The sequence below is a fragment of the Pneumocystis carinii genome (assembly GCF_001477545.1).
Source record: "Pneumocystis carinii B80 chromosome Unknown supercont1.6, whole genome shotgun sequence".
NCBI classification, from domain to species: Eukaryota; Fungi; Ascomycota; class Pneumocystomycetes; order Pneumocystales; family Pneumocystaceae; genus Pneumocystis; species Pneumocystis carinii.
The window spans coordinates 379,667-405,757 of NW_017264718.1; the positions used below are offsets into that span (position 1 = coordinate 379,667).

At 25.9% G+C, this 26,091-nt stretch overlaps 12 protein-coding genes across 12 annotated transcripts; 6 read left to right on the forward strand and 6 right to left on the reverse strand.

The window, feature by feature from the left end:
* Positions 1–225: 225 nt before the first annotated feature.
* On the reverse strand, positions 226–1,336 carry T552_01576 (hypothetical protein). The gene has a single exon (XM_018370155.1). The coding sequence runs from the start codon at positions 1,289–1,291 to the stop codon at positions 272–274; it is 1,020 nt and encodes a 339-aa protein (XP_018226313.1). The 5' UTR covers positions 1,292–1,336; the 3' UTR covers positions 226–271.
* A 629-nt stretch (positions 1,337–1,965) lies between these two features.
* T552_01577 (hypothetical protein) lies at positions 1,966–2,712 on the reverse strand. Its single transcript, XM_018370156.1, has 4 exons — positions 2,526–2,712; positions 2,301–2,481; positions 2,178–2,247; positions 1,966–2,132 (listed from the first exon to the last, which is right to left on the reverse strand). Exons 1-4 carry the CDS (start codon positions 2,665–2,667, stop codon positions 2,010–2,012), a joined length of 516 nt encoding a protein of 171 aa, XP_018226314.1. The 5' UTR covers positions 2,668–2,712; the 3' UTR covers positions 1,966–2,009.
* A 574-nt stretch (positions 2,713–3,286) lies between these two features.
* Positions 3,287–5,675, reverse strand: T552_01578 (hypothetical protein). The gene is made up of 5 exons (XM_018370157.1): positions 5,465–5,675; positions 5,193–5,418; positions 4,842–5,145; positions 4,727–4,795; positions 3,287–4,682 (listed from the first exon to the last, which is right to left on the reverse strand). Exons 1-5 carry the CDS (start codon positions 5,618–5,620, stop codon positions 3,332–3,334), a joined length of 2,106 nt encoding a protein of 701 aa, XP_018226315.1. The 5' UTR covers positions 5,621–5,675; the 3' UTR covers positions 3,287–3,331.
* A 981-nt stretch (positions 5,676–6,656) lies between these two features.
* On the forward strand, positions 6,657–11,491 carry T552_01579 (hypothetical protein). The gene is made up of 7 exons (XM_018370158.1): positions 6,657–6,753; positions 6,809–7,042; positions 7,089–7,201; positions 7,249–7,423; positions 7,471–9,891; positions 9,938–10,174; positions 10,224–11,491. Exons 1-7 carry the CDS (start codon positions 6,676–6,678, stop codon positions 11,445–11,447), a joined length of 4,482 nt encoding a protein of 1,493 aa, XP_018226316.1. The 5' UTR covers positions 6,657–6,675; the 3' UTR covers positions 11,448–11,491.
* Positions 11,492–12,255: 764 nt separating this feature from the next.
* On the forward strand, positions 12,256–12,978 carry T552_01580 (AP-2 complex subunit sigma). Its single transcript, XM_018370159.1, has 5 exons — positions 12,256–12,334; positions 12,383–12,420; positions 12,474–12,557; positions 12,611–12,784; positions 12,832–12,978. Exons 1-5 carry the CDS (start codon positions 12,301–12,303, stop codon positions 12,931–12,933), a joined length of 432 nt encoding a protein of 143 aa, XP_018226317.1. The 5' UTR covers positions 12,256–12,300; the 3' UTR covers positions 12,934–12,978.
* A 171-nt stretch (positions 12,979–13,149) lies between these two features.
* T552_01581 (hypothetical protein) lies at positions 13,150–14,328 on the forward strand. Its single transcript, XM_018370160.1, has 8 exons — positions 13,150–13,244; positions 13,296–13,423; positions 13,470–13,508; positions 13,553–13,597; positions 13,640–13,721; positions 13,766–13,849; positions 13,891–14,157; positions 14,204–14,328. Exons 1-8 carry the CDS (start codon positions 13,194–13,196, stop codon positions 14,270–14,272), a joined length of 765 nt encoding a protein of 254 aa, XP_018226318.1. The 5' UTR covers positions 13,150–13,193; the 3' UTR covers positions 14,273–14,328.
* T552_01582 (hypothetical protein) lies at positions 14,319–15,861 on the reverse strand. Its single transcript, XM_018370161.1, has 6 exons — positions 15,820–15,861; positions 15,450–15,773; positions 15,213–15,398; positions 15,079–15,171; positions 14,888–15,032; positions 14,319–14,840 (listed from the first exon to the last, which is right to left on the reverse strand). The coding sequence occupies exons 1-6, from the start codon at positions 15,832–15,834 to the stop codon at positions 14,356–14,358; spliced, it is 1,248 nt and encodes a 415-aa protein (XP_018226319.1). The 5' UTR covers positions 15,835–15,861; the 3' UTR covers positions 14,319–14,355.
* Positions 15,862–16,113: 252 nt separating this feature from the next.
* T552_01583 (hypothetical protein) lies at positions 16,114–18,368 on the forward strand. Its single transcript, XM_018370162.1, has 4 exons — positions 16,114–16,249; positions 16,292–16,579; positions 16,625–16,734; positions 16,780–18,368. Exons 1-4 carry the CDS (start codon positions 16,160–16,162, stop codon positions 18,320–18,322), a joined length of 2,031 nt encoding a protein of 676 aa, XP_018226320.1. The 5' UTR covers positions 16,114–16,159; the 3' UTR covers positions 18,323–18,368.
* A 204-nt stretch (positions 18,369–18,572) lies between these two features.
* On the reverse strand, positions 18,573–19,812 carry T552_01584 (hypothetical protein). The gene is made up of 6 exons (XM_018370163.1): positions 19,736–19,812; positions 19,581–19,673; positions 19,336–19,531; positions 19,144–19,285; positions 19,034–19,103; positions 18,573–18,989 (listed from the first exon to the last, which is right to left on the reverse strand). The coding sequence occupies exons 1-6, from the start codon at positions 19,764–19,766 to the stop codon at positions 18,619–18,621; spliced, it is 903 nt and encodes a 300-aa protein (XP_018226321.1). The 5' UTR covers positions 19,767–19,812; the 3' UTR covers positions 18,573–18,618.
* A 456-nt stretch (positions 19,813–20,268) lies between these two features.
* On the reverse strand, positions 20,269–20,847 carry T552_01585 (hypothetical protein). Its single transcript, XM_018370164.1, has 2 exons — positions 20,626–20,847; positions 20,269–20,579 (listed from the first exon to the last, which is right to left on the reverse strand). The coding sequence occupies exons 1-2, from the start codon at positions 20,804–20,806 to the stop codon at positions 20,314–20,316; spliced, it is 447 nt and encodes a 148-aa protein (XP_018226322.1). The 5' UTR covers positions 20,807–20,847; the 3' UTR covers positions 20,269–20,313.
* A 1,565-nt stretch (positions 20,848–22,412) lies between these two features.
* T552_01586 (hypothetical protein) lies at positions 22,413–23,328 on the forward strand. Its single transcript, XM_018370165.1, has 3 exons — positions 22,413–22,700; positions 22,746–22,919; positions 22,968–23,328. Exons 1-3 carry the CDS (start codon positions 22,456–22,458, stop codon positions 23,281–23,283), a joined length of 735 nt encoding a protein of 244 aa, XP_018226323.1. The 5' UTR covers positions 22,413–22,455; the 3' UTR covers positions 23,284–23,328.
* Positions 23,329–23,824: 496 nt separating this feature from the next.
* T552_01587 (hypothetical protein) lies at positions 23,825–25,434 on the forward strand. The gene is made up of 6 exons (XM_018370166.1): positions 23,825–23,971; positions 24,018–24,234; positions 24,281–24,562; positions 24,606–24,871; positions 24,918–25,089; positions 25,138–25,434. The coding sequence occupies exons 1-6, from the start codon at positions 23,869–23,871 to the stop codon at positions 25,388–25,390; spliced, it is 1,293 nt and encodes a 430-aa protein (XP_018226324.1). The 5' UTR covers positions 23,825–23,868; the 3' UTR covers positions 25,391–25,434.
* The last annotated feature ends 657 nt before the right edge of the window (positions 25,435–26,091 follow it).

Sequence of the window (26,091 nt, forward strand, 5' to 3'; positions counted from 1 at the left end):
GTGTATATAGAAGTTATATGTATAGATTATCTTTAAGATATGAAAAAACCGAATGTTTATTTTTTATTTAAAAAAAGAATATTTTTTAAATAAATGTATGTTAATATGCAAATAAATGAGATATTTTAATTGTGATAAGATATTTGAAAAGAGATATTAAGATAATCCATGTGTAAAGATAGAGAGAAAGTTTTTTTGTTTGTGTAGTATGAATTGAGATTATGTATTTGATAGTTTGTGTATTTTTTATAATTGAGAAGTGAATATATTGTCAATTGGTATTTTTAGAATTTGTAAGGTATATTTCATTTGAGATTGGAGATATTGCTCGTTTATTTGCTTGAATATCAAAAAAATTTGATTGTAAAATAGATGTTTCACTACGATGACGTGAATGACGTCGAGGTGAACGTTTAGAAAGAGGTGGTAAGACAGAATTTCCAAAAGATGGAGGTAAATGTTGTTGTTGTTGTTGCTGTTGTTGTTGTGAAAGACGTTTTTTTTTAGAAGGAGAAAATGAAGATGTCTCTTTTTTATGTAAGCTCAAAATATTTGATTGAGATGAGCTAGATAATTCAGATCCTTCATTATTTATAGTTGGTATTGAATTAGTTGATTCTCTTGGGGGTATCCAATGATGAAAAAAAAGTGATGGCAAAGAAGATGAATTTGAATTTGAATTTGATGTAGAATTTTGATTAGATGTTGATTCTTCTGTATTTTTTGGTATCATAAATGGTGATTTTGAATTTTTTTGCTGAGATAATTGTGTTGTTGAAAAAGAATCTAAAGAAACATTTGATATATTTGTTTGAAGATGATGTAATGTAGATTGATTTAATGTAGAATCATATCCTTGAGTTCCAGGACAATATCCTGGAACAGATGCTTCTGATAACCCTGAATTCTGTAACTGATATTGTTGAGAGGGTATCGAGATTAATGAATTATTTTGTGAAAGTGCTAATGTAGAGTTACTTTGTTGACCTGAAAATATTATAGGAATAGCATTAGGTTGAACCCCATTACGAAGTGCATTAGTAAAAATTTCGTTTTCTATTTTTTTAATATTAAGACGCACTATTTCTTGTTTTAATCTATCTTCTTCTGCTTTGGCTACCATTATACTACGCAAAGTTTCTTCTGAGCCTGTCCATCTTTCTAGAATATCACTTAATGTAAATTCCTTATTAGACATTGTATTAGAATTAGATCTTTCAAAACAAATTTGATTTATATTATGATCACAACTATAATTTGATTCTTTTTGCTGTGTTGAAGGATTTGTCATTTTAAAAACCAAATATACACTTAATCCAAAAAGATGCCTTGATTATAGACGATTCTCTATATTTTTGTTCTTTTATATCTCCAATAAAATATTATATATATAATAGATATATATTATATATATTATATATTATAGTGCTTAATATTAATATCTTGAAATTCTTAAATATATATATATAAGGGCTATGGGATCTTATTCTTGGCAATAAATGGCTCTGTTTTTTAAATTATATATCTTAAGCATCTTTTTTTAAGAGCCGTATTATTAGCGAAATCCTGAGCTACCCTATATTTAACAAGTCTTGATAGATTATATAGAAAGATTCATGTATAAGAATAATTATATGAAAAAATGATTTATATTTTGAAGGAAAAATAGTATTTGATAAGAGTGATTGTTAAAGATGTGAAAAAGAAAGTGAAAGATAGATGTATATATGTATGCCTTGAAATGATGAATAGAAGTAGATGCTATAGATATATAAATAAGTAAAAATTAGTTGAATTTATTGTTTTTTATTTGAGAAAAAATAAGACCATTGAAAAGATAGTTTAGATGTATATGTTACCAATGCCATGATTAAATTAAATAATTTAAAATGAGAAATTACAGTGTTAATGACAGTTGAACTGATATTATTGAGTAGTTTTATATTTAGTTGATATATATTTGTGGTGTTATTTTGATGTTTCTAATAAAGAATGTTAGATGATAAAAATTATAAAGAAGGTGAATTTTTTTTGATGAAAAAAAGAGATTTTAGTTTTTCATAAGGTTCAATAAGTGAATAAACATTTAATGGTGCAGAAAATATTATAGGATTTTTATACAAATAATTTTCCTATATATATTTTAGAAATAATTATAAAATAAGCTATTAGTTTACTTCATTTCTGTAAGAATTGTCTGCAACTGCTGCAAGATATGAAAGATTTGTTTGAAGACGTTGAATATATCTAAATATTGTATATATATATATATAAAGATTAATAAATAAATTAATAAATACCCTGTCATGATTGATTCTGATGTTTCTGATGTCTCTGATTGTTCTTTTTTATTGTTTTCTGTATTTTGGAGTTCTATACATTTCTGTAGAAGAATAGTGTTGATCTCTAATAATAATGATACACGTTGACGACTCAGTTCTAGAGATTTAGATAATGTTTGTGAAGGATCTGTAGGCAGATCTGTATTTTTTAAATAAAAAAGTTAATTATATTTTAATTATTACTATTGTTTATATTTCTTGAATCTTCTAAGTTAATATTTAATTCTGAAGATTTATATGGTACAGGATGATTGGTTTGTATAAGTCTATTGTTTGTATTAATATCATCAAAATAACCTGGTGTATGATTGTTATTTCCAAACATGATCACCAGTATATTAAAGAGTCCAGATTTATTTCATGATTGATAACGGATTAGAATGTTTATAAAAAATAGAAATGATTTATGATATATATTGAAAAAGATAATTAGATATTAAATTCAAAAAGGATTCTGTAAAATATGATTAATAAAGTGTTCAAAGATATCAACTTGAAAAATGCATTAAAAAATAATGATTAATCATTTTATAAATTAATTTGACTGAAGTTTTGTTAATTTTCCAGAAAATGGGTAATTTTTAGGACCTATTGTATTTTTAAGAGATCAATCTAATGCGAAATGTATATTTAAATCGATTATTTTATGTATTGATTATTAGACATAGATTTTTTAGGTTTCAGTTTTTTCTTGATTCCATTAGCTTTTAATCCTATATATATTTAATACACTTTTGCGCGTAGTAAGTTCTTCAGGTAATTTTTTACATGAAACAAAGTACTCGATTCTGGAGAATTATTGTCTGATATGGATAATGAGGATGATGTTGAATATGATAGAAATACAAATATTTTCAAAAAATTAGATTTCTGTTGTAATTGAGATGAAATATTAGTGTTTGGTGATGAGTTTTTATAATGCTGGGAAAGTTCTAGCTCTCGTAAACCTTTATTGGAACCAGTATAAGAACTTGAAAAATCTTTGTATATTATCTAAAATAAATTGGCTTTTTATGTTTGATTTCAGAATTAGCCTTGTGATTTTTCAAATTTTGTTTCGATGCTTGATTTCGATGCATGTAGATATCACAAATCTCATTTTTTATATCCATTATTTCCAAGTTTTTTAAATTAATTTGTTTTTCTAAGTCTTTTACTTTTGATTGTTCATGAGATAATTTTTCTTGCAAAGATAAAAGTTCTTCTGAGAGAGGGTTAGGGGGAATGGAAGAATCGTATAATTGTTTAACTAATTCCTGAATAACCTCGTTTTTGTTATATATTTCATTTTCGCCATTTTCATCAGAAGAAATAAAACCATTTAAAACAGAAGTATGAGATTTTTCATCTGTATTTTCCTTGTTCGATTTTTTAAGTTTAGATGTTTCTCCATCAGAAAAATTTGAATTGTTGATAATCTTGATTAATTTTAAAGCAATATTTTTGTATTTCAAAGAAACTCTTGTTAATGTCTCTAATTGCTCTTTTGTATAAGCATGTTCTTTTTGCAAAGAATTTAAAGCCATAACAAGATCCTCTATCTGACAATGAAGTTCTTTATTATCACGTTCAAATAAATTATTAGATGCTAATTCCTTTTTAAATGATAGTTTTTTACATAAAGTTACTGGTAATGACAGATCTGTTGCCTTGTCGAATTTTGGTAATTCTAGGTATATAGATGATGCGGTGTCATTTGATTCTAATAGACTTTTCTGTGTATTATTACATTTATAAAACGAATCGCGATTAGTTGAGGAGTCTAGAAAAACTGGTAAAGAGGCCTCAGTCTTGTCCCATATTTTCTCGGGAAATTTAATATCTGTTCTTTGAATTTCATTAGAAATAGGTTTCGTAGAATTTTTATGGTTTTTAGTGTTATTTTGATTAAATTTTTGTTCTAATTCTGCCAAGGAATTCTGTGTAATTATATTATCAAGTCCGACAGCATCCGATATTAATTCGTTGTCATTATTATTATACGCTGCCCATAATTCTGGACTAAGAAGGAATTGTAAATTTTCTTCAAAATCGATATTTAAAATGCGTGTCTCGTTCTTCATAATTAATGCAATGGCAATCCTTATGATAGTTTCAAGTGCACCTTCACCAAAAATTACATCATAAATTCTATGTAACGTTGGAAGTGGACATGTAACAGCAAACATGCTAAGAAACCACTGACTAGCATACATAAAAGGATATATCCCTATAGAATTGAAGTATTTTGCAACAGACGGTATACAAAGAGAAAGAAAATGTTCAAATTGAAAGAGTCGTAAATGAAGTCCTGATAAATTAATAGTAAAAATGGTTCTCATATCATAACATTCCATGAGTCTATAGATAAATTAAAATAAGAAAAAAACGACTAAAAATAATACCTAACAAGAACACAAAAAGCCTGATGTTCAAACATATTCATTAAAAGAGGAGCAACGATGAAACCCAAACTATGAATATAATTAAACGTTGTAATATATGATACTAAATAAATACCCCTGACAATATCCAACCTCTATATCGTATAAACTAAATGCACGTAAAACTAAATGAAGTTTTTTTTGACCATCACCACCTTCTTTAAACATTTCGACACATGGGAACGTTCTTGCAATATCACATTTAATTATTCTATCATATGGACTTTCTTCATGACAAAGAGTTTCAAAAAGTTTTTCCAAATGTGTATTTTGTGCACCAGACATACTTTGCCATACAAGACCTCGAAGAGGATGTGGTATGCCTTCACGTATCTTTTTTGTCAAAAAATCTGGCATTTGAACAGCAGTCGCGCTATAATCTAGAAATATGAATCAATACAATATAATTGACTAGATAATGATAAACCAGCAATAAGTGTTATCCAAAAATCTAGATCACTAATATTATCTACAAAGATGATATCGTTCGTTGGAAATGATGATATTATTGGATCTTTTATACGCATACTTATAAGAGCTCGGAAATACTGAAGAGGTGGTCGACTTTTTAAGAGTCGAGATGACACAGATTTAGGGTTCTCCTTATAACTTCCATTTTCTTTTTCAAGTTTTGAAACTAAGGAATTCAAGTTCTACATTATAATTTATACTAGAAATATCAATAAATTCCATCATTACCTCTTGTGTTTCTTGTATATTATTTTCAATTGTCCGTTTATCTTGTTTTTTCTTCGTTTCTGAAATATTAGTTTCTGTAAACTTAATAGGTAATTGTCTCTTTGATAATGTATTTTCCTCCTTAACCACTCCGTTTTTTTGTCTAATTCTTAACATTTTAATATTTTTTAATATTTTTTAAAAATAATCGTTATAATATATTGGCCAAAAATTCTATATTTATTATTTAATCTTTTATTCACGAGGAATTGCGTACTAGTCAATCTTTTACTGTTTAATATACCAAAATTCTGTAATATTCAATTAAATTTTATAATTTCCTGAATTCGATATTCCTAGTTATTTTTCGTTCCTAAACGCCAAAAAAAAAATGCCAATTTACTAATTTTTCTAGGTCTACCAAATTCTCTTTATTCTCAATATTCCTTATCAATCTTTTCAAAATTTTGTATTTTAAAAAAAAATATCAATATTTAGATATTATTTTCCAATATATTATTTTCCAATATAAAAATAATTCGTGTATTTAAAAAATATTATTTTAGTGCATACAAAATATACATATCCCATATAATTCTGTTGACTTTATACCAAGAATATAACCCAAGTACCAATATATATATGAATGTCCTATTACTCCTTATATCTAATTCCTATTTTTACACGTTCTTATTTCCGTATTTTATATGTATAATTCTTATATTTAAGCTTTACATATATTATTTTGTATTTAATTTTTTATACACTTATTAACCTTGGCTCGGTCTTTTGTTGAATCGTTTCATGTATTAATCTTTCGTTCCTTGTTGCCTAGGCAACCAAGTTTATCATATATTACCCCTGAAAAAATATTTAAGAGATTATTTAGCTTTTATTCTAATTTTTTATAAAGTTTTTATAATGTTTTTATAATGTTTGATTTGTTTTATCTTGTCTTTTAATATTATAAAAATCTATTTATTTATTGTTAAAATATTAAAGTTTAGGGTTTAACCCTATTTTAGATAGATACCCTTTATAAAACCGTGTTTGAAAAAGTCGATAAGCTAAACACCTAAAGAAAACAAAGATTTTTAGAATTTAAATATTTGAAAATAGAGCGCATATATGCCGCATATATGTCGCATATATGGGGTCTAAAGGTGTTAGAAAGGGTTTATAAGCCTTATTTTTAATTTAGAAACGTTCATTATCTTGGACTTGGGAATTTGATGGGAATAAAAGGGTTAGATAAGGTAGGAATGGGGTTAGAAACTAGCAGCGAAGAGTCGGATGAATCATTTATATTGGTATATATGGATTATGATGTTAAATTGGGTCAAGGTTTTGATATTATGTCTATAGAAACGTAAATATTCAGTCACGGCGAAAAACAGTAAAAAAAGTAAGGGAGTTGAGGCGACATGGGGATCTAAGAATGGGATATCATTGGAGAAAGGGATTGATAAGATTTTTTGTGAAAAAACGTCGTGTTTTAGGGGAGAAAATGGATTTAATAGTGTAAATATGGATATGTCAGAAAAAAGGGGATTAGTAGGGGGATCTGATGCAAAAACGGCATCTGAGATTTATCAGAAGGTAATATATTTTCGTTTTAGGTGGAAAGGTTTAAGAATGGCATCAGCTTTCGCAATTGGAGCATATTTTAAAGCGTCCTGATACTTATATAGGGAGTGTTGAATCTACGCTTCAACAAATGTGGGTTTATGATGATAATACGAATTGTATGAAATATGTGTAAAGTTTTCGGAATTTTTTGTATTAAAAATTTATATATTTAATAGTCAGGTTTCTATTGTGCCTGGTTTATATAAAATATTTGATGAAATTCTTGTTAATGCTGCTGATAATAAGATACGAGATCCTAGTATGGATACTATAAAGGTGGAATTTAGTAGGGAAAAGGGTATTATATCTGTTTATAATAATGGTCGCGGAATACCTATAGAAATTCATGATGTAGGTTATATTTTGGTATTATGGCGATATCTTATATTTATTTTAAGAAAGAAAAAATATGGATTCCAGAACTTATTTTTGGTCATCTTTTGACATCTAGTAATTTTAATGATGAACAAAAAAAGGTAACAGGAGGTCGTAATGGGTACGGAGCTAAGCTCTGTAACATATTTTCGACTGAGTTTATCGTTGAAACTGCTGATAAGACGATGAAAAAAATCTATAAGCAGGTTTTTTCTAATAATATGACGAAAAAGGATGCACCTGTAATCAAGGAAAATAAAAAGAATGAAGAATATACAAGGATTACTTTTAAACCAGATCTTGAAAAATTTGGAATGAATGAGATTGATTCAGATCTCGAATCTGTCTTTAAAAGGCGTGTTTATGATTTAGCAGGTTGTGTTAAAAATGTAAAGGTGTTTCTTAATGGAGAGAGAATTAAGATTAGATCGTTTAAACAGTATATAGAAATGTATCTGAATTCTAATGGTTCTGAGGATAATATGAAGTCACCAATTATCCATGATATTGTAAATGATAGATGGGAGGTTGCTTTTACTGTTAGTGATGGTCAGTTTAATCAGGTTAGTTTTGTTAACAGTATAGCAACAACTCGTGGAGGAACTCATGTTAATTATATTGTTGATCAAATTGTTTCTAAATTGATTGAGGCTGTAAAAAAGAAAAATAAAAGCGCGCCTATTAAGCCATTTCAGATTAAAAATCATATTTGGATTTTTATTAATTGTCTTATTGAAAATCCTGCTTTTGATTCACAAACGAAGGAAACATTAACACTAAAGCAAGGTTCATTTGGTTCAAAATGTCTTCTTAGTGATGATTTTATTAAAAAGATACTAAAAACATCAATTATGGAAAGCATTTTAGATACTGCTCAAAAAAAGGCTGATCAATTAATGAAGAAAACTGATGGATCAAAAAAAATACGAATTATTGGTCTACCTAAATTGGAAGATGCTAATAAAGCAGGGACTAAAGAAGGCCATAAGTGTACACTTATTTTAACTGAAGGTGATTCTGCTAAGTCTTTGGCCATGTCTGGTATTGGTGTAGTTGGTCGCGATTATTTTGGTGTTTATCCACTTAGGGGAAAATTATTAAATGTTCGTGAGGCATCGCATGAACAAATTACTAAAAATGCTGAAATCAATGCTATAAAACAAATTATGGGTCTTCAACATAAAAAAGTATACACGTCTACTTCCGATTTACGTTATGGACATTTAATGATCATGACTGATCAAGATCATGATGGAAGTCATATTAAGGGTTTAATTATTAATTATTTGGAAAGTTCGTTTCCATCTTTGTTAGAAATACCCGGGTTTTTGATTGAATTTATTACTCCAATTGTAAAAGCGACAAAAGGCTCTCAGGAAAAGACATTTTTCACGATTCCTGAATATGAGTATTGGAAAGAATCGACAGATAATGCTAAAGGGTGGAAAATAAAGTATTATAAAGGCTTGGGGACAAGTTATGGTAATGATGTTAAGAAATATTTTTCAGATTTAGACACACATTTAAAAGAGTTTCATTCTATTCAAGAGGGAGATAAAGAATTGATTGATATGGCTTTTTCGAAAAAGAAGGCTGATGAACGAAAAGAATGGTTGAGGCATTTTAAACCAGGAACTTATATGGATCATACTTTGGATAAAATACCGATATCCGATTTTATCAATAAAGAGCTTATCTTGTTCAGTATGGCGGATAATATTCGATCAATTCCTTCTGTCATTGATGGCTTAAAGCCTGGACAAAGGAAAGTCATATATGGATGTTTTAAAAGGAAATTGAAAAGTGAAATTAAGGTTGCTCAATTATCCGGTTATATTTCAGAGCATACTGCATATCATCATGGGGAACAAAGTCTTACACAAACAATAATAGGATTGGCACAAACATTTGTCGGAAGTAATAATATTAATCTTATGAAACCTAATGGACAGTTTGGTACTCGTTTGCAAGGAGGAAAGGATGCCGCATCTCCTCGTTATATTTTCACTGAATTGTCTCCATTGACACGGAAAATATTTATAGAATCGGATGATGCTTTATTAGATTATCTTAATGATGATGGTCAATCTATAGAGCCTGTTTGGTATGTTCCTATAATACCGTTGATTCTTGTAAACGGAAGCGAAGGAATTGGGACAGGATGGAGTTCTTACATACCCAATTTTAATCCTATTGATTTGGTTGATAATATTCGTAGAATGATGAATGGAGAAGAATTACAGCCAATGCATCCATGGTATCGTGGGTTTAACGGACTTATTGAAAAGCATGGTGATAAGTATAAAATATCTGGATGTATACGCCAAATAGATGATACCACTGTTGAAATTACAGAACTTCCTATAAGACTTTGGACTCAGGATATGAAAGAATTTTTAGAATCGTCTATCGTAGGATCAGACAAGATACTTCCTTTTATAAAGGTATTTTTAGGAATTCATCATATTGGGATTGTTTTGACGTTTCCAGGATTATTCAGAATATCATACAGATACTGTAGTTCATTTTGTCATAAAGTTAACTGAAAAAGGGATGGCAGAATCTTTGGCTCAAGGTCTTGAAGAGAAATTTAAATTGACAAAGATTCAAAATATGACAAATATGGTTGCTTTTGATGCTTTAGGACGTATAAAAAAATATGATTCTGTAGAAGAAATTCTTTTGGAATTTTATACTGTTCGTTTGCAATTTTATCAAAAGAGAAAGGTATTGATAGATATTGAAAAATGAATATTTTGATTTAATATTTAATTAGGAGTATCTTGTGAATGAATTGGAAAAACAATATAATAAATTGTCTAATCAATTGCGATTTGTTCAAATGGTTATAAATAAAGAGCAAGAGTTTTTGAATAAAAAGCGTAAAGATCTTCTCGAGGATTTAAAGTTGAAGGGTTTTGTTCCTTTTCCAAAAAGCAGGCAAAATTTTGTTGATAATACTGCTGAAACTACTTCTGATACGATGGAGAATGATGATGATATTTCTGGCTATGATTATTTATTAGGCATGCCTTTGTGGTCTTTAACTGCAGAAAAAGTGGAGAAATTGCTTAAAGATAAATTAGATAAAGAAAATGAGCTGGATTCTCTTTTAAAATTAACGGCTAAAGATTTGTGGAATAAAGATTTAGATATTTTTGTTGAAGAATGGGAAGAAAGTTTGAAGCATGATGAAAATCTTACCTCTAAAACTACAAATTCAAAAAAAAATAGAGGATCTCAGAAATTGGGAACGGGTGTACATAAATCATTAGGAAAAAAAGCCACGAATATTCAAACATTATCTAATGTTGATAATAAACAAACTACCAAGAAAAATTTGGTTTCTGCAAAGCAAACAACATTGCCATTTACTGCAATAAATATAAAAGAAACAGAACCTGATCCTTCAAAAACATCTGGAAATTCTAGCACTAAATCTACTGTATCTGAATCGGTGATTGCTATGAAAAATGATAATGCTAATATACAAACACATGAGACTGCAGGGAAAAGACCTAGGACAAGCGTTATTGTGCCTTCCTTAAAGGGGAATTTATTGGATGATAGTGACACTGATTATATGGATGACCTGGTAAAAAAGTATACTTTGGATCCTCCGGATAATAAGGGTACTACTTCGTATATAAAGTCTGTATCTTCTAGTCCCAAAAAAATGAGAATTATACCATCTACAAAGTCGAAGACTCGGATTAAAATGCCAACACTCTTAGATTCAAGTCCTGAATCTGCTACATTAGCAGCAAAGCCTGTTGTAAAGACGAATAAAAAGTTAAAAAAGAATATATCTAAAAATCTTGATTCAGATGATTCATCGGAGGCTGATGTAGCAGTTAAGAGTGAAATAATGCAACGTCCAAGGCGTCAAGTAGCTGCTTCTGCCCGTGAGCGTGTTGTAGCTATTGCTGATTTAGAAGATGATGATGTAACGTCAGATAAATCATCTTCATCAAGCGAGTTTAACGATTCATCTTCATAGTCGGGTATTCATAAATATTAATATGATCCAATTTTGAATTATAAATTGAAAAATGCTATATTTTCAATCTATATATATTTTTATTTTTTATATTGGTTCATATTTTGTCTATTATATATCTATATCTTTTTTTTTTTGAAAAATTTTTATTTGGCTTGATGGTTATTATAGGACATATCATTTAAAGTGCTGCGATATGTTATTGTTTTGTTCTTTTTGAGAAAGATTTCTGAATTTTATTTGACTTTTGATCTTGAATGTTGATATAACAAACAAACAATTATACTGATAGGAATTATTTTCGGATGTCTAAACGAGATCTATGAAATGGTTTTCAATTGGTTAGCCTTTGTTAACGATTCTCTTCATATTAATTTGATTTTTTTTCTCTTATTTTAGACATTATCATTATTGATAATGTTTTTGATAATGAAAAAGTATATTTGATTTACTCTGTGGAGTTTATTTTACAAAGTTTTCAGATTATGATTTTTGATTTTATGCAACTGGAATAGAAAATATTGATATGGGAGTCGTTTTTATTAAATGAATAAGTTTGTATTAGGTGATGATGAGCTATATTATTCATGATTTAGAATATGATACTTAGTTGTTTTAAAATGTGGCTGAAGATTTTCAAAGTTTTGTGAATTATCTTTAATTATATAAGATTACAGTAATTTTGATATATTATTTACAAATGAGAATTGAAATTGCATTTAGACAATTCTTAATATTAGTTAAACTTAATAATTTTATTAATTAATACTGATTCTCTTTAAGTCCCTGCTACAATGAATATCTGATTAATCAATTTTTATATATTAAGACTTCAACTCTGTTGATCATCGTTATGCTCCGGTTTATACTTGTTCAAAACAGACAAGGTAATTTTTTTTTGAACTGATTTAGACAATTTATACTTAAAATAATAGGAAAAACAAGGCTTTCTAAGTGGTATATTCCATATGATGTATGTTTTATTTATATCAATTTTTTCCTAAATTTTTACTTTATATTTCTTAGGATCAAGAAAAAAATAAGATTAAAGGAGAGATTCATCGTCTTATTGTTTTAAGAGATCAGAGACGTCAATCTAACTTCGTAGATGTATGAAATATTCTTGTTTTTATCCATTATTTTGGGTTAAACTTTAAATATAGTTTAATAATCATAAAATTATATATAGAAGATATGCAGGACTCTTTTTCTCTTTATGTGTAGACTTGGACGACAATGAACTAGCTTATCTTGAAGCAATTCATCTATTTGTTGAAGTTATTGATAGTTTTTTTGGAAATGTTTGTGAACTAGATTTAATCTATAATTTTTACAAGGCATTTAATGAATACATAATATTATGTTATTATCTAATCATTACGAGGTTTATGCTATTTTGGATGAAGTTTTTTTAGCTGGTGAACTTGAAGAAACAAGTAAAAGTGCTATTTTTATGCGTCTGGATGATTTAAGTCTTTTGGATTAGTTTTTAAGGAAAATACAGTAAATATCAAATAAACACTATGATAATATGATAATATTCATATCATTACTCAATATCTTTTATTTTATACTTCATTGTATAGTCTAATGTTTTTATACTTGTTTTATGATTTTAACTAGATTTTAGATACAAATTTAACAGATTAACAATTCTAATATAAGGATATATACAATATTGTATTTTCTATGGATTGACTTATTATATAAGTCTGTTTTGAGTTCAGCTTCGATCGAATCTCTTAAATGACTCAAGACACTTTGCAGAATAAATTAAAGATTCAGATAAAGCTATGTGTAGGATATTAATAATATTATCATTTGTTTTTAGGATATTAAGATTTCTAGATAAATCGACTTCGTTTAGTTCAGCAAAAGATGGCAGCTATTCATAAACAACAACAAAAAGAATTGGTTATTTTATTAGAAAAAAATAAAGTTCAAAATGCAATGATAAAAGCTGAAAATATTATAAGGTTTTTTTATTTAAAGTTTTTTTAATAATTTTTTTATCTTTAATAGAGAAGATATGAAAAGAGAATTATTGGGGATTTTGGAAGTGTAATTTTATTAGAATTTTTTTATAATTCTATTTACATATGAAGATATTGTGATATTTTACTTTCACGTTTTTATTTTATAAAAAGAGGGTCTATTTTTTAACATAATTTGAAAACAATTAATTTTTATAGACAATGTCATGAGCAAATTCGTCAGGCAGTATCTACATTGATATATTCCATGTCCAGATGTGAAATAAAAGAGTTTAGTAGTGTAAAAAGAGTATTTTTTATGTATTTTATTTAATTATAAAATAGATGAATGAAATTTTTAGGTTATATTTTGGGAAAGAATTTATACAGGATTCAATAGAAAATAAGCATAATTTAGTAGATCCTAAGGTATGGATTGAATTAAAATTATCTAAAATAAATATTTGAAGGTTGTTGAAAAATTATGTTGTGAGCCACTAAGTAATGACTTTGTTGAAAATTATCTTCAAGAAATTATGGATCTTTATAATATTGGTCAGAACAACAAATTAAATACATTTAATATATTGGATAGTGCTGTCTTTTGCAATGAAGGTTTTAAAGAATTAAAGGAAAGTCAAGATTCTAATTCTGCATCTATAATTCATTCTTTGCCTGTTTCTGATGACTCGGAATCTCATTCAAAATCATCAATATATGTAAATAATTGTAATAAGGTTGCCTTATCCTTGTTAGTTTTGTTAGAATATTAAAATTTTATAGGATACGTCTAATAATGTTTCAAATATGGATCAACTTTGGGCAAGATTTGAAAGGCTTAAACAAAATTAATTGATAATAAAAGTCTATATTTAAGCAGAAAATACAGAGATTTAAATCGCTTTTATATTTATAGAATATGTATTTATGACATTTTAGCATTTATGTTTTTTGTCTATTTTTTCAGTTAAATATTTCCAACTTTTATTTATCCCTCCAGTTAATATTCCTTTAAGACTTTGTGAAATACTAGGCCATGATACTGTTCTTTTAATTACTTTTGTTATTTCATTGTGAAAATGTGTATCTTTCACTATCATTTCTTCAAAAGAATTATCATGATTTTCATGTAAATTATTTTTATGACTTATTTCTTTATATTTTGGTTTTTGACTATAGGCATAATATAAACGATCTTTGAATTTTTTAGGAAGTTGTTGAATCATATTCGCTCTTGAAGTAGGATTAAAATCTTGGACGAGAATTTTATTTGTTGCTTCAACTTGTTCATTAGAAATAACCTGAATATTTGGTAACTTATTTATTAAGGGAAAATATAGTTGATGAAAATCCCATATTTGTTTATTTACAATAGTTTCTATTTTGTCTGGATTTTCTGCATATTTCATTCTTATATCCCCTAATTTACTGATTAAAATTCTAAAAATATGTTATAAAATTCTTTACCAGTATATGATATTTTAGAAATTGTAGAATATAGTTCATATTCTGAAAATTTTTCAGGAAGTAACAGCATTGCTAACCTTAAAGCTGCGATTAAGTTCATGTTATATGCAATTCTAACACGAGGTTCATCTCTAAGTATTTTTATCTAGAAAAAATAAATTTTTGTAACAACTAAAAATTTTGAAATATACAGGTTTATGCATTCTACCAGAAAGATATAATGTATTCCATTCTGTAAGTTCTTTGCAAAGATCGTCAATTGTAATTACTCCATATTTTATTATCTTTCAAAAATTAGTGATTTTCAATTGATCCATAAAAATACCATATCATTGATCTTAATATATGGATTATAATATACATTTCCCCCGATATTCTCTTGCAAATAACTTATAGAATAACTTCCAAATTGCTTTAAAAATGAATAATGGTCTTTATTATATAATAAATTTAGAGAATGCCAATGTTGTGCATGTGATACTCCAAAAATAAAATCAATCATTGGTTTTTTCTATTTTATATTTTAGTCTTTTTTTTTTTACATTATAATCTTCATTTTTACATCATTCCTCTTTTTTTTAAAAATTCCACTTCCATATGCAAATGAAAAGCGTATAGGTGCTTTAAACTTCCACAATACACTTTTAAGTATTTCTTTGCTTTTTTCTTCATTTAAATCATATTCACTCATATATGTCTCTTTATATATTTGTCCCGACTTTTCATTAACATCTTTAAAATCCCTCTCTTTATCTTTCTCTTCAATAATATCTCTTCCCCCAACTGTTACATATCCTTTAACATATATTTCATCCCTTCTTATACATTTTTTCCACTTCATCATTTCACCTCTCCAAACTTGTTTTTCTCTATAAAAACGCACCAGCTTTAAACATTTAGACATTCCTCCTTAAAAAATATCATAATACAACCCTTCCAAACCTCATTATTCTATTTTTTTTGATCAATTAACATATATCTATTTTAACTCTTTTTTCATCCTAGCTTTTATTAACATAAATTAACCTAAATTAACTTAAATTAACCCCAAATTTCCTCTTTTTCTTCTAATTTCTTAATAATATTAATAAAATATTAAGATATTTCTTATATTTTACCTTAATTACTCTAAATTATAACCTTTATTGCTCCACTATATTAATAACCTTATTTTTTGTGTACGTCACCGATTGCTACATATAAACCTCAAAGATAAGGACTTATATAAATTATAAGAAAAGAGGTTAAAAATCACTGTAATTACTAAGTTTTATGGAGATATACGCTTCACGAGTTGCATCATTCCAGTTATCATCAAGGAAGAGGTCAAAATGGCCTCATATTCGTCCTACACCAAAAGATGTAATCAATAAGATATTTGAAAAATTAAGTAATTATTTGTAGCTTGCAGAAGCAGGATTTTATTATGAACCATCATCATTATCATGTGATAATGTTGTTTGTTTTTTATGTAAAAAGTCATTGGATGGATGGAACGTAGATGATGATCCGGTCAAAGAACATATTGAACATTCACGAGGATGCGGATGGGCTATTTTGAAATATATTAAGCTTGGAGATAAGGAAAGAAGTATTTTTTCAGAAAAAGAGGTTCAGGAAGCGCGGGAAGCGACATTTGGACAATGGTGGCCTCATGAGCAGAAGAGAGGATGGGTATCTAAAGTTAAGAAGGTTTATATATTAAAAGGGTTAAAATATTTTTTTTTAATTTTTTAGATGTCTAGTGCAGGATTTTATTATAATCCTACGCCAGGATCTAATGATATGGTGAGTTGTATATATTGTGGTCTTGGTCTAGATGGATGGGAGCCGAAAGATGATCCAATGTATGAAATATGATGAAATTTAAATGAGATTTTAATATTTTAAAGGGAAGAGCATAAGAAAAGGGCACCTTCATGTTTTTTTTTTCAACAAACAAATGCTCGAGTAAAAACATCAGAGTTTAAAGTATCTGATAAAATGGTGCAAAATCATGATGTTCAGGATGAAGATGCATTGGATGGAGATGATTTTATAATTAGTTCTAAATCTAAGACGAATTCTCTTTCAAAAACAAAAGGACGATCAGTTGTTAAAAGATCATCTAAAAAATCTAAAGATAATAATCTGCAATCACGATTGAAAAAATCTTTATTAGTTTCATGTAAAGATGATAATGATCATTCTCATGAGACATTATTAGTTTCAGCTATTGATGATAAGTCAGTTTTGGATAATTCAAATTTAATTGAAGAAAATAACTCTAATGATATTGATAATATTGGTTCTAGTAAAGAAACGTGTTTAAACTCTTCGCATACAAATAGTCCATCTAGTAATTCTGAATTTCCATTTACTAAGAAGGAAATTATAAAAATATCTAAATCAAAAAATACAAGACAGTCTCAACAAATTAAGAAAGAAAATAATTTAAATAAATCGGCATGTGATCATAAATATAATACGAATATTAATACTAATGCTACTAAAAATCAAAAAAATGGAAGTATTATAGAAAATAATAAACAAAATGATGTGTCTATCAGATCGAATAAACGGTTGACTAGATTAGATGTTAAAAATGATATCATTGAAAGTTATGATTCGGAAGGATCACAAAATGAATGTGTTATTGTTAAAACGACTTCAAATAAGTCTCATAGAAAAACTAGTTCTGTAAAAAGCGTTAAATCAGTTGGAAAAATGTCTCTAAGAGGTATGAGATTAAGTCATGATAATGAGAAAAAAATAGTATCAGAATCAGAAAACCAGAAAACTAAAAAAAGCGTTTTGCGTCCTAGAAAATCATCTAGAATCAATACACAAATAGATGAACTAGAAGATCAAATAAAATCTATAAAAAAATCTGATACCAAAAAAAAGCCTAGAATGACTCGGAAAACAAATGAAATTGCTAATTTTAAAGAACTTGAAAATGCTTTTGAATTAACTTCAAAATTATCTCAAGTTACTCCTTTACAGTTTGTAAATAAAGGAAACAATTATGAAAAAATTGGAGACTCTTTTAACCGAAATGAAGTATTTAATAATTTTGTTATGAAGGACAGTTTTGATGATTCATTACAACAGAAATCTAAAAAAATAATTGATTTTGGTATTATTGAAAGCGATGCAAAAAAGACTAAAAATATTTCTATATCAGAGGTATTTAATAATAGTACTGATAAAAAAACATGCAATTGGATTCCAATAGATGTCGAAAATCTCATTTTTAACTTCTCGAGTGATACTTTACCTAATTCTCATGAACTTACTGTTACAGAGCTAAATATGACAATAGAAGAGTGGATAAAATTTATAACCCAAAAACAAGTTGAAAAGTTAGAAATGGAATGTCGAAGAATGATTTCTATTTTAAAAGAAGAAGGAGAAAGGGCGAAACAAGCTATTTTGGATATTCAGGAATTATAATTAATCTATTTATATTGTCTTAATATCATTTTGTATATATAATTTTAAAATATATTATAAACATTAGCCTTTTACATGGCACATTCAATATTTATAATTCTTTAGTAATAAGAATTAGTAAAAAAACTAGTTTCAAAAAAACGTGTTAATTTATAGCGAAAATATATTTAGCAATTTTTGAAAATATTTAGCATACATAAATAGTTAAATTAAAGATAAAATATCTAAATGTAATATAAAGTATTTAGACTTTAGTATTGCATTTACGATTTTTTAGAAATTTCTATAAAATTCAATTATGTTGTAATAGGAACATTAGTATCATGCTTTTCAATTCCTTCAGTTAATACTTCTTGTGCAGTAGAAATATCAGAAATAGGTGTTTTAGGTAATACAGTTGATTTTGCTTTTTTAACTTTGAGATTTAACAACGTTTTATTTTTCATAAATCCGTTCCTGAATTTATTCATATCATTATTTATTTTTGTGCCCAATTTTATAAAATCGGAAGATAATTTCTTTGCTGTTTTTTCTGTGTATTTACCGGCATATTTCTTTAAAACACATGAATACTTTCTAGTAATTATTAAGACAGATTTGAAATATTTATCAATAGTTTTTTGATATTTAATATAAAATAATGGAACTGTAAATGCAAGTAATACACCTAAAAAATTAGTTTATACTCAAAAAAAATTGTGAAAATATAACCTAAAAGAAGCGTATGAACAAAAGATAAAAATTGCACAAGAACAAATGATATCCAAGAAACAATAAATGCCTAAAAGTTAAATATAGAACAAAAGAAAAGATTAAAATACTGTAGCTGTGTGTCTAATTTTCCTGGCAAATAAAAGCTCTTGGAACCCGTAAAGTGCGAAGTTAATTAAATCGCATGTCTTGTCAATGACATTAGTAAGTGATGTTCGTGAAATTGAATAAAAAGATGTGGGTGCAAATTGGCTACAAAAAAATTAAGTATTTCTTTTATTTTTTAAATAAAAGTAAAAAACCTAATAAATCCGTTATGCTGTTTAAAAAGAGAACGACCTGTAATTTCAATAACCGTTGAACTTGCAAAAACAATCCAGGCTGTACGGAGAATTAAGCGAGGAATATCGACTGTATTTGAAAGCAGCAATAATAGTGTTACTCCCCCTAAAACAGATCCAGATGTACGTGGGTATTTCCATGTAAAAAGATCAGAGACTAAAACGATATTTATTTCGCTTTCATACAAATAATATATGACCCTTACAGAATAAATAGTATTTTGATAATAATTGAGAATCATATGCATTACATGGACTTTTTTTAGATAATAAACATGTATCAGATGTTTCCTTATTTACTATCATATAATTAGTCATAATTACATTCTATATTAAATAAAAAATAAAATTAAACACTTACAATCAAGTCCAGAGTCTTTATCCGATGTCATAGCTTCTTATAAAAATACTATTTTCTTTTATTGTTTTTCCTAAGATTTTTTTCGGTATTGGGTTACTTTGAAAATGGTTTTAATTATTATAATTAAATAAAGAAAAATATATGAATTTTTATATTATTATTTAAATATTTTGATATTTTTTATTAATTTTAAAGAAGAATCTATACTTAATTTTAAGAGTGATATTATGGAAAAAAGATGGGTTAATGAATTTTCTAAAAAGTTTTTTCTTTCATATATACTCTGTATATAATTTTTTCCTTGTTTTTCTTGTTATATTGGTAAATCTCTTATTAATTAAGGCCAATTTTTGTATAGTAATAGAATATTATACTTATCGACTTGAGATAAAAAGTTTTGATAAAAAAAATTATTATTTATGTTTGATAAAGAATAGATTGATATTTTTAGTTTTATTTTTGAAGTATTGTTTATGAATCCAGTTATTTTAAAGAAAAAAATGGTATTTATATTCTTGAAAATAGTAAATTATAGATATATATATTATATATATATATGTGAGTGTGATCTTCCGTATCTAGTCTTTATAGCAGTTTAATGTCATATTTTCAGCTATATTTTTTATCTTATTTATTTTATTTTGCTTGCGTTTTTGTCGTCGTGCTCTATTTTTAGCTGTTTTTTCTTCATCTTTTTTTGTTATGGCCTCTCTTGCCATATTAAATTCACGTTCATTTATTTCATATTTTGTTTCTTCTTCCTGCATTTTTATTCGTTCATATTCTCTTCGTCTAGATACTTTATATATATGAAATTCGCCCGAACTAGCGCCTGCACTTGATCCTGGATTTATCAATTATAGAATATTTTTAAAAGGTTAGATGTTAACCTTGAACGTTATTTACAATATCTGGAGGTGGTGGAAGTGGTGGTTTAAGTGGTGCTGATATATCAATTTCTCGATCTGGTCTACGCATTAATTTTTCCAACTCTCTTGCTTGAATAGATGATAAATGATTTCTTTTTCGTTTTCGTTTTTCTTGTACTTCTGTATTAAGATTTTCAGACATAGTTTATATCAAAGAATTTTATGATTTTATGTTTTAAAAATATATATACGTTGAAATTAAGATAAAAAATGTTTTATAAGAAAAATAAATAATATTAAGTGAAATATATATGTGTGTCTAGTTTGAATGATTTATGCGTATAAAAAATATTTTTTATATTTATATAATGATTTATAGTGTATATAGTGGTATATTAACTAAATCTAGTTTATTTTAGGATTAAATGAAACAGAAATTGTTAATAAAATGATGAAGTATTTATATTTAGTAGTAGTAATGTTATTGTTTTTTTTTTTTGATTTATTAATACATGTTAAATATCTATATTATTATAAAGTTACTGAGATTTTTAAAAATATATATATATTTGCTTTATTAATGTTTATTCTTTAATTTTTTGTTTATGATATCTTTGTTTTTTTTTTGATTGAATATATATATACAATGTATATAATTAACAGAAATTTAATCAAGTTATATTGAAATTCAAAGTTTGTTTTAAGAAAATTTCAAAGATTTCTCTTTGGAATGGGATGATTAAATTAATTCAGTTGATTTATTACATTTTACTAACGAAATATTGAATATTTTGGATAAAGGCTAAAATGAAAGATTGTTTATAATTGAATTGTTTCATATATTAATATTTTAATGAATGGTATTTTTGAATTTTAAAAATACACATGATGTATGAACAATATAGCAAACATTCTTTTCTGAAAATAAATATTATATAATATGTATTTTTTAGGTTGGGAATTAAGAAATCAATGACGTTATAAAATGTGGTAAATGTGTCACAATGCTGTGGCACAGTTAAGATATTGATAAATAATTATTTTTTCAGTCCATGTAATCTACTTTTAAGAAATTCTTCCTATATATATATATATATATTATACAGACTTCCTGTTTATTTTGATATTATATAATATTACTTGTACATTTATAAGGCATGTTTTTATTAATATATTTATTATTTGATTTTTTATTATAAACTTATCGCATAGTTTTTATTATATCTTATATAAGCATTTATAAAAATGATTTTAAAATAAAATTGAATTTTGATTTTGTTTAAATTTTAAGTATTATCTAAATATAATTTGTTATTATATTTTTATCTATTTATTATTTACAAGTAAATTTTATTAAATTATTTAAAATTAGATATTTTTGAAAGTTATCTAAATATTTTGTAATATAAAAAATTAATAAATATTGATAATATATGAAATTATGGTTATAAAAATTGATGTTTAAATTAATAAAATATGGTTATTAATGCAATTATATAAATATTAATAGCGCTTTTATTATATTACTATCGATTTATATTTGATAATTATTATTATTCCTTCATTTGATAATTTATGTTTCATAATTTATAAATTTTATTCAATCAAAATAATTATTAGTATTTATAAATTCTAAATAAATATTTTTAATTCTAAATAAATTATTATCTATAGTTTCCTTTTTTGTTTAAGTTTCTTGATAAAATTAACTTGTATCTTTAATGTTATTGGGTTTTTAAAATTGTATGTTTTCTTAATATAACAATATATTGATTAGATATTTCTAAAATATTTTAATGTTTGCGGTACTTGTATTTATATATATTTAAACCGAAATTTGATCTTGATAAAATGTCACAAGCATCTGTAGAAGAATCAAATAAAAATTCTGATAATGAAGATGAATTTAGTGATGATGATTTTATCTTAGAAGAAGGTGGTAGTGAATATGATTCAAAGTCAAGTGGCTCTGAATCAGATGCCTGTTATGATTCAGGCGATAAAAAAGTGATTGATCTTTATAAGAAAAAAAAAGATGATAAGGAGCTTTCTTATGAAAACTATAATGGAGTTAAAACCAGAAGTCAAAGGAATCGGTAAAACTGGTTATTATTATTATTATTATTTAATTTTTATATTAGAAATGAAAAAGTTTTTACGTCAGCGCCTGAGTCTTGTCAGATTAACGTAGATGATATATGGGATAGTATGAATAAGAAGGAGCCTTCTAATAAGGTTGACTATGGGTCTTATAATACTTCAGAAGAAAAAGTAAAAATATCTAGAATATACGAATTTGCTGGAAAGGTTGAAACGTATGTTAATTTGTTTTATTATAAAAATGATTTTAAATATTATATTAGAGAAGAAAAGTATGTTCCAAAGGATTCTTTAGAAGCCAAGGCGCATATTTCTAGTCTAAATGATTCTAAGACAACTTTACCTCCTTTAAGAAAATCAACAAAACGAATGTCTTCTTTAGAAATTTCAAATAGTAAGCCGGTGAAATTGAACACATTAGAAAAGTCTAGACTTGACTGGGCAAAATTTGTAGATAAAGAAGGAATATCTGATGAATTAAAAAATGCATCTAAAGATGGTTATATGGATAAACAATTGTTTCTTCAAGTAGCTGAGGAAAGAATGATTAAAAATATTAAGGAAAATATGAAGAAATAAGTCATTTAAACAATTATTCATAATATATTTTTGAATGGGTTTTTAAAACATTGTATTTATTAATATAGCATTATTATTTAGTTTTTATAAATATTTCATTTTTTTAATTTAATATTTTGGTTAAATATTAATGATTGTAATTTTATTTTAGAATATCCTTTTATTAATATGAATATGTTTGTTTATACTAGATTTATTGGCTATTCTATATCGTGTTTAATCAATTTGATTTTAATATAAATTTTAGATTTAAACAATATTATTCATTAATAATTAAAATAATTTCTTGTTAAATATCTTTTTTTTTGTATACTATCTAATTTTTATTCATTCTTTCTAGATTTGATTTATAGCTATTTTAAAAAATATATATTCTTGTTTTAAATTTTAAAAAGAATTTTCAGATCTTATTTAAAATTAATAATTAAAAAATATTAGAATTATTTTTTTGTATAGGTTTTTATTATATTTATGTTAATTGATGGGTATTTTTTCTTTTTAATATGTGAATTGTGTTTTTAATTCTAATTAACTTCACGAAGCTTAAATTTACTACTTTTTTAATAAAAATTATAAATTTAAGTAATGGCAAGTTTGCCCTTTCAAAAAGGATATGATGCTTCAGATATTTCTAAATTATATCCTCCTGAACTTTCATTGCATTATGTTCAAGTAATATTTCGCCATGGTTTAAAGATATTTATTTCTTGGAGTTATATTGTTGATAGAAGTAGGTGAAAGAACACCAATTTTTTCAAAGCTCAAGTTCCCTGGAATCCAAAAAAACTGGAATCTTTGTAATTCTGCAAATTTTTTTCGTTCTGCTGTTAAAATTAAGAGTTCTGTAACATCTGATGATCATCAAAATTGGGATTATTTAAAATGTAAGAGGAAACTTGAAATAATGAATGAAGACTCGAAATTTAGAAGAGTTGAAGATGATAGTGTTTGGTATATATGTATTTATATTTATTATTTATATTGTTAATTTTTCTAGTATGGAGGGTGAATTAACAGATATTGGTCGAGAATCTACTTTAAATTTAGGGAAAAGGTTACGGAAATTATATGTTGATCAATTATCTTTTCTCCCAGATGTTATTTCTAAATCGTCTCAAATTTATGTACGAAGTTCAAATATACCACGAGCTTTGGAATCTGCTCAGCAAGTGTTTTCTGGGCTTTATCCTCCTAAATTTAGAGAATCGTCATTTGAACTTGAATTTGGTTTAAGAAAGCTTCATGATGAAAACATTTTTCCTAATGATGACCAATGCAAGTGAGTTTTTGTGTTTTTTTAATGATTCTTCTAATAGAAAAAGGCGATTACGTGTGTTGCTTAAAGAATTTAGAAACTCTGCTTCCAAAGCTTGGGATCCAATATTGGCTTCTAGAACTTCTGAAAAACTATCGAAGTATATTCCTGATAAAATTTCAATAAAGGGCCGTGTTCAAGTATTCGAATTGTTTGATTTAATATGCACTGGTTTGGGAAATAGAGTTAAAATGCCTGATGAATTATACGATGAGGAATTAAGAAGAGATCTTGAATTAGCATCTATTAGTGAGTGGTTTGATGGTTATCGCGGTATTTTGTCTTTATAATAAATTGTTAAATGTTGATATATTTTTAGATAGCCATGAGGTCAGGAGGCTTGGAATTGGGTCATTTTTAGGCGAATTGAAAGATAGTTTTGTAGAGAGTAAAAAACATATGGATAATGAAAGAAGGAAAATTTCTTTATATGGAGCACATGATACTACATTAGGTTCGATTTTACAGTCATTGGAATGCTTTGACCGTAGGTTATTAATAATATTAATATGATATTTTATAGTAATATTTTGATTAAGATGGCCTCCGTATGCATCACATATTGCATTCGAATTGTTTAGAAAACCTTCAACATCATATTTCCGATCATTTTTTCAAAAAGATGAATGGTATATACGTTTACGCTATAATGATACATCATTAGTTATTCCAGAGTGCAAAAAAAAGGGCAATCATTTAAGTGGTAATGAAAGTTTTTGTACTTTTCAGGCATTTCAGGATATAGTATTAAAAATGGTCCCAAAAAATTTGAGTGAAGAATGTTCTATATAATTATGAAATTTTTTTTATTAATATTAAATAATATAACTTTTTATAGTTAAATTATTTTTTTTGTTTATTTTTAATAAAATTTATGACATATTATTTTAAAAATATGGATTTTTTAGATGATTAAAAATGTTCTAGTTTTTTCATTGCAATTTATTGATTGTTTTAAAATTATATATATTTATAGTTATTTCTAATTTCATATTATAAGAATATTTAAATGTTGATTTTTAATATTTTCTATATTAAAAAATATTTTTATAATTCTAAAAGATTGCAAGCTTATTTGAATATTTTATATACTATATATTAAGCATTTAGACAAAATATACATATAAATATTTTATAAATTAAGGTTCTTTAAATTGCTTTTTGTCTCGATTTTTAATTATAATTTAACATTTTTTGAAGTTTTATTTAATAAATAATAACATAATGGAAAAGTAAACTGTTTTTTATCTTTTTTTGTGATAATCATTTTTAAAAGGTTTTCATTCTTATCGACTTAACTATTTTTTATATTGTTAAAATAAAATGTTTATTTATCTATATTTTTCTAAAAGTAAAAATAGTTTAAATATAATGTTATAAATTTGCTTTCATTTGTTATTATTAAGGTTTATTTAGTTTAAAAACTATTTAAGGTTATAATTTTAATTAAAAAGTAGATTAGGATTTTAGACTTCGAAGAGTATATATATATT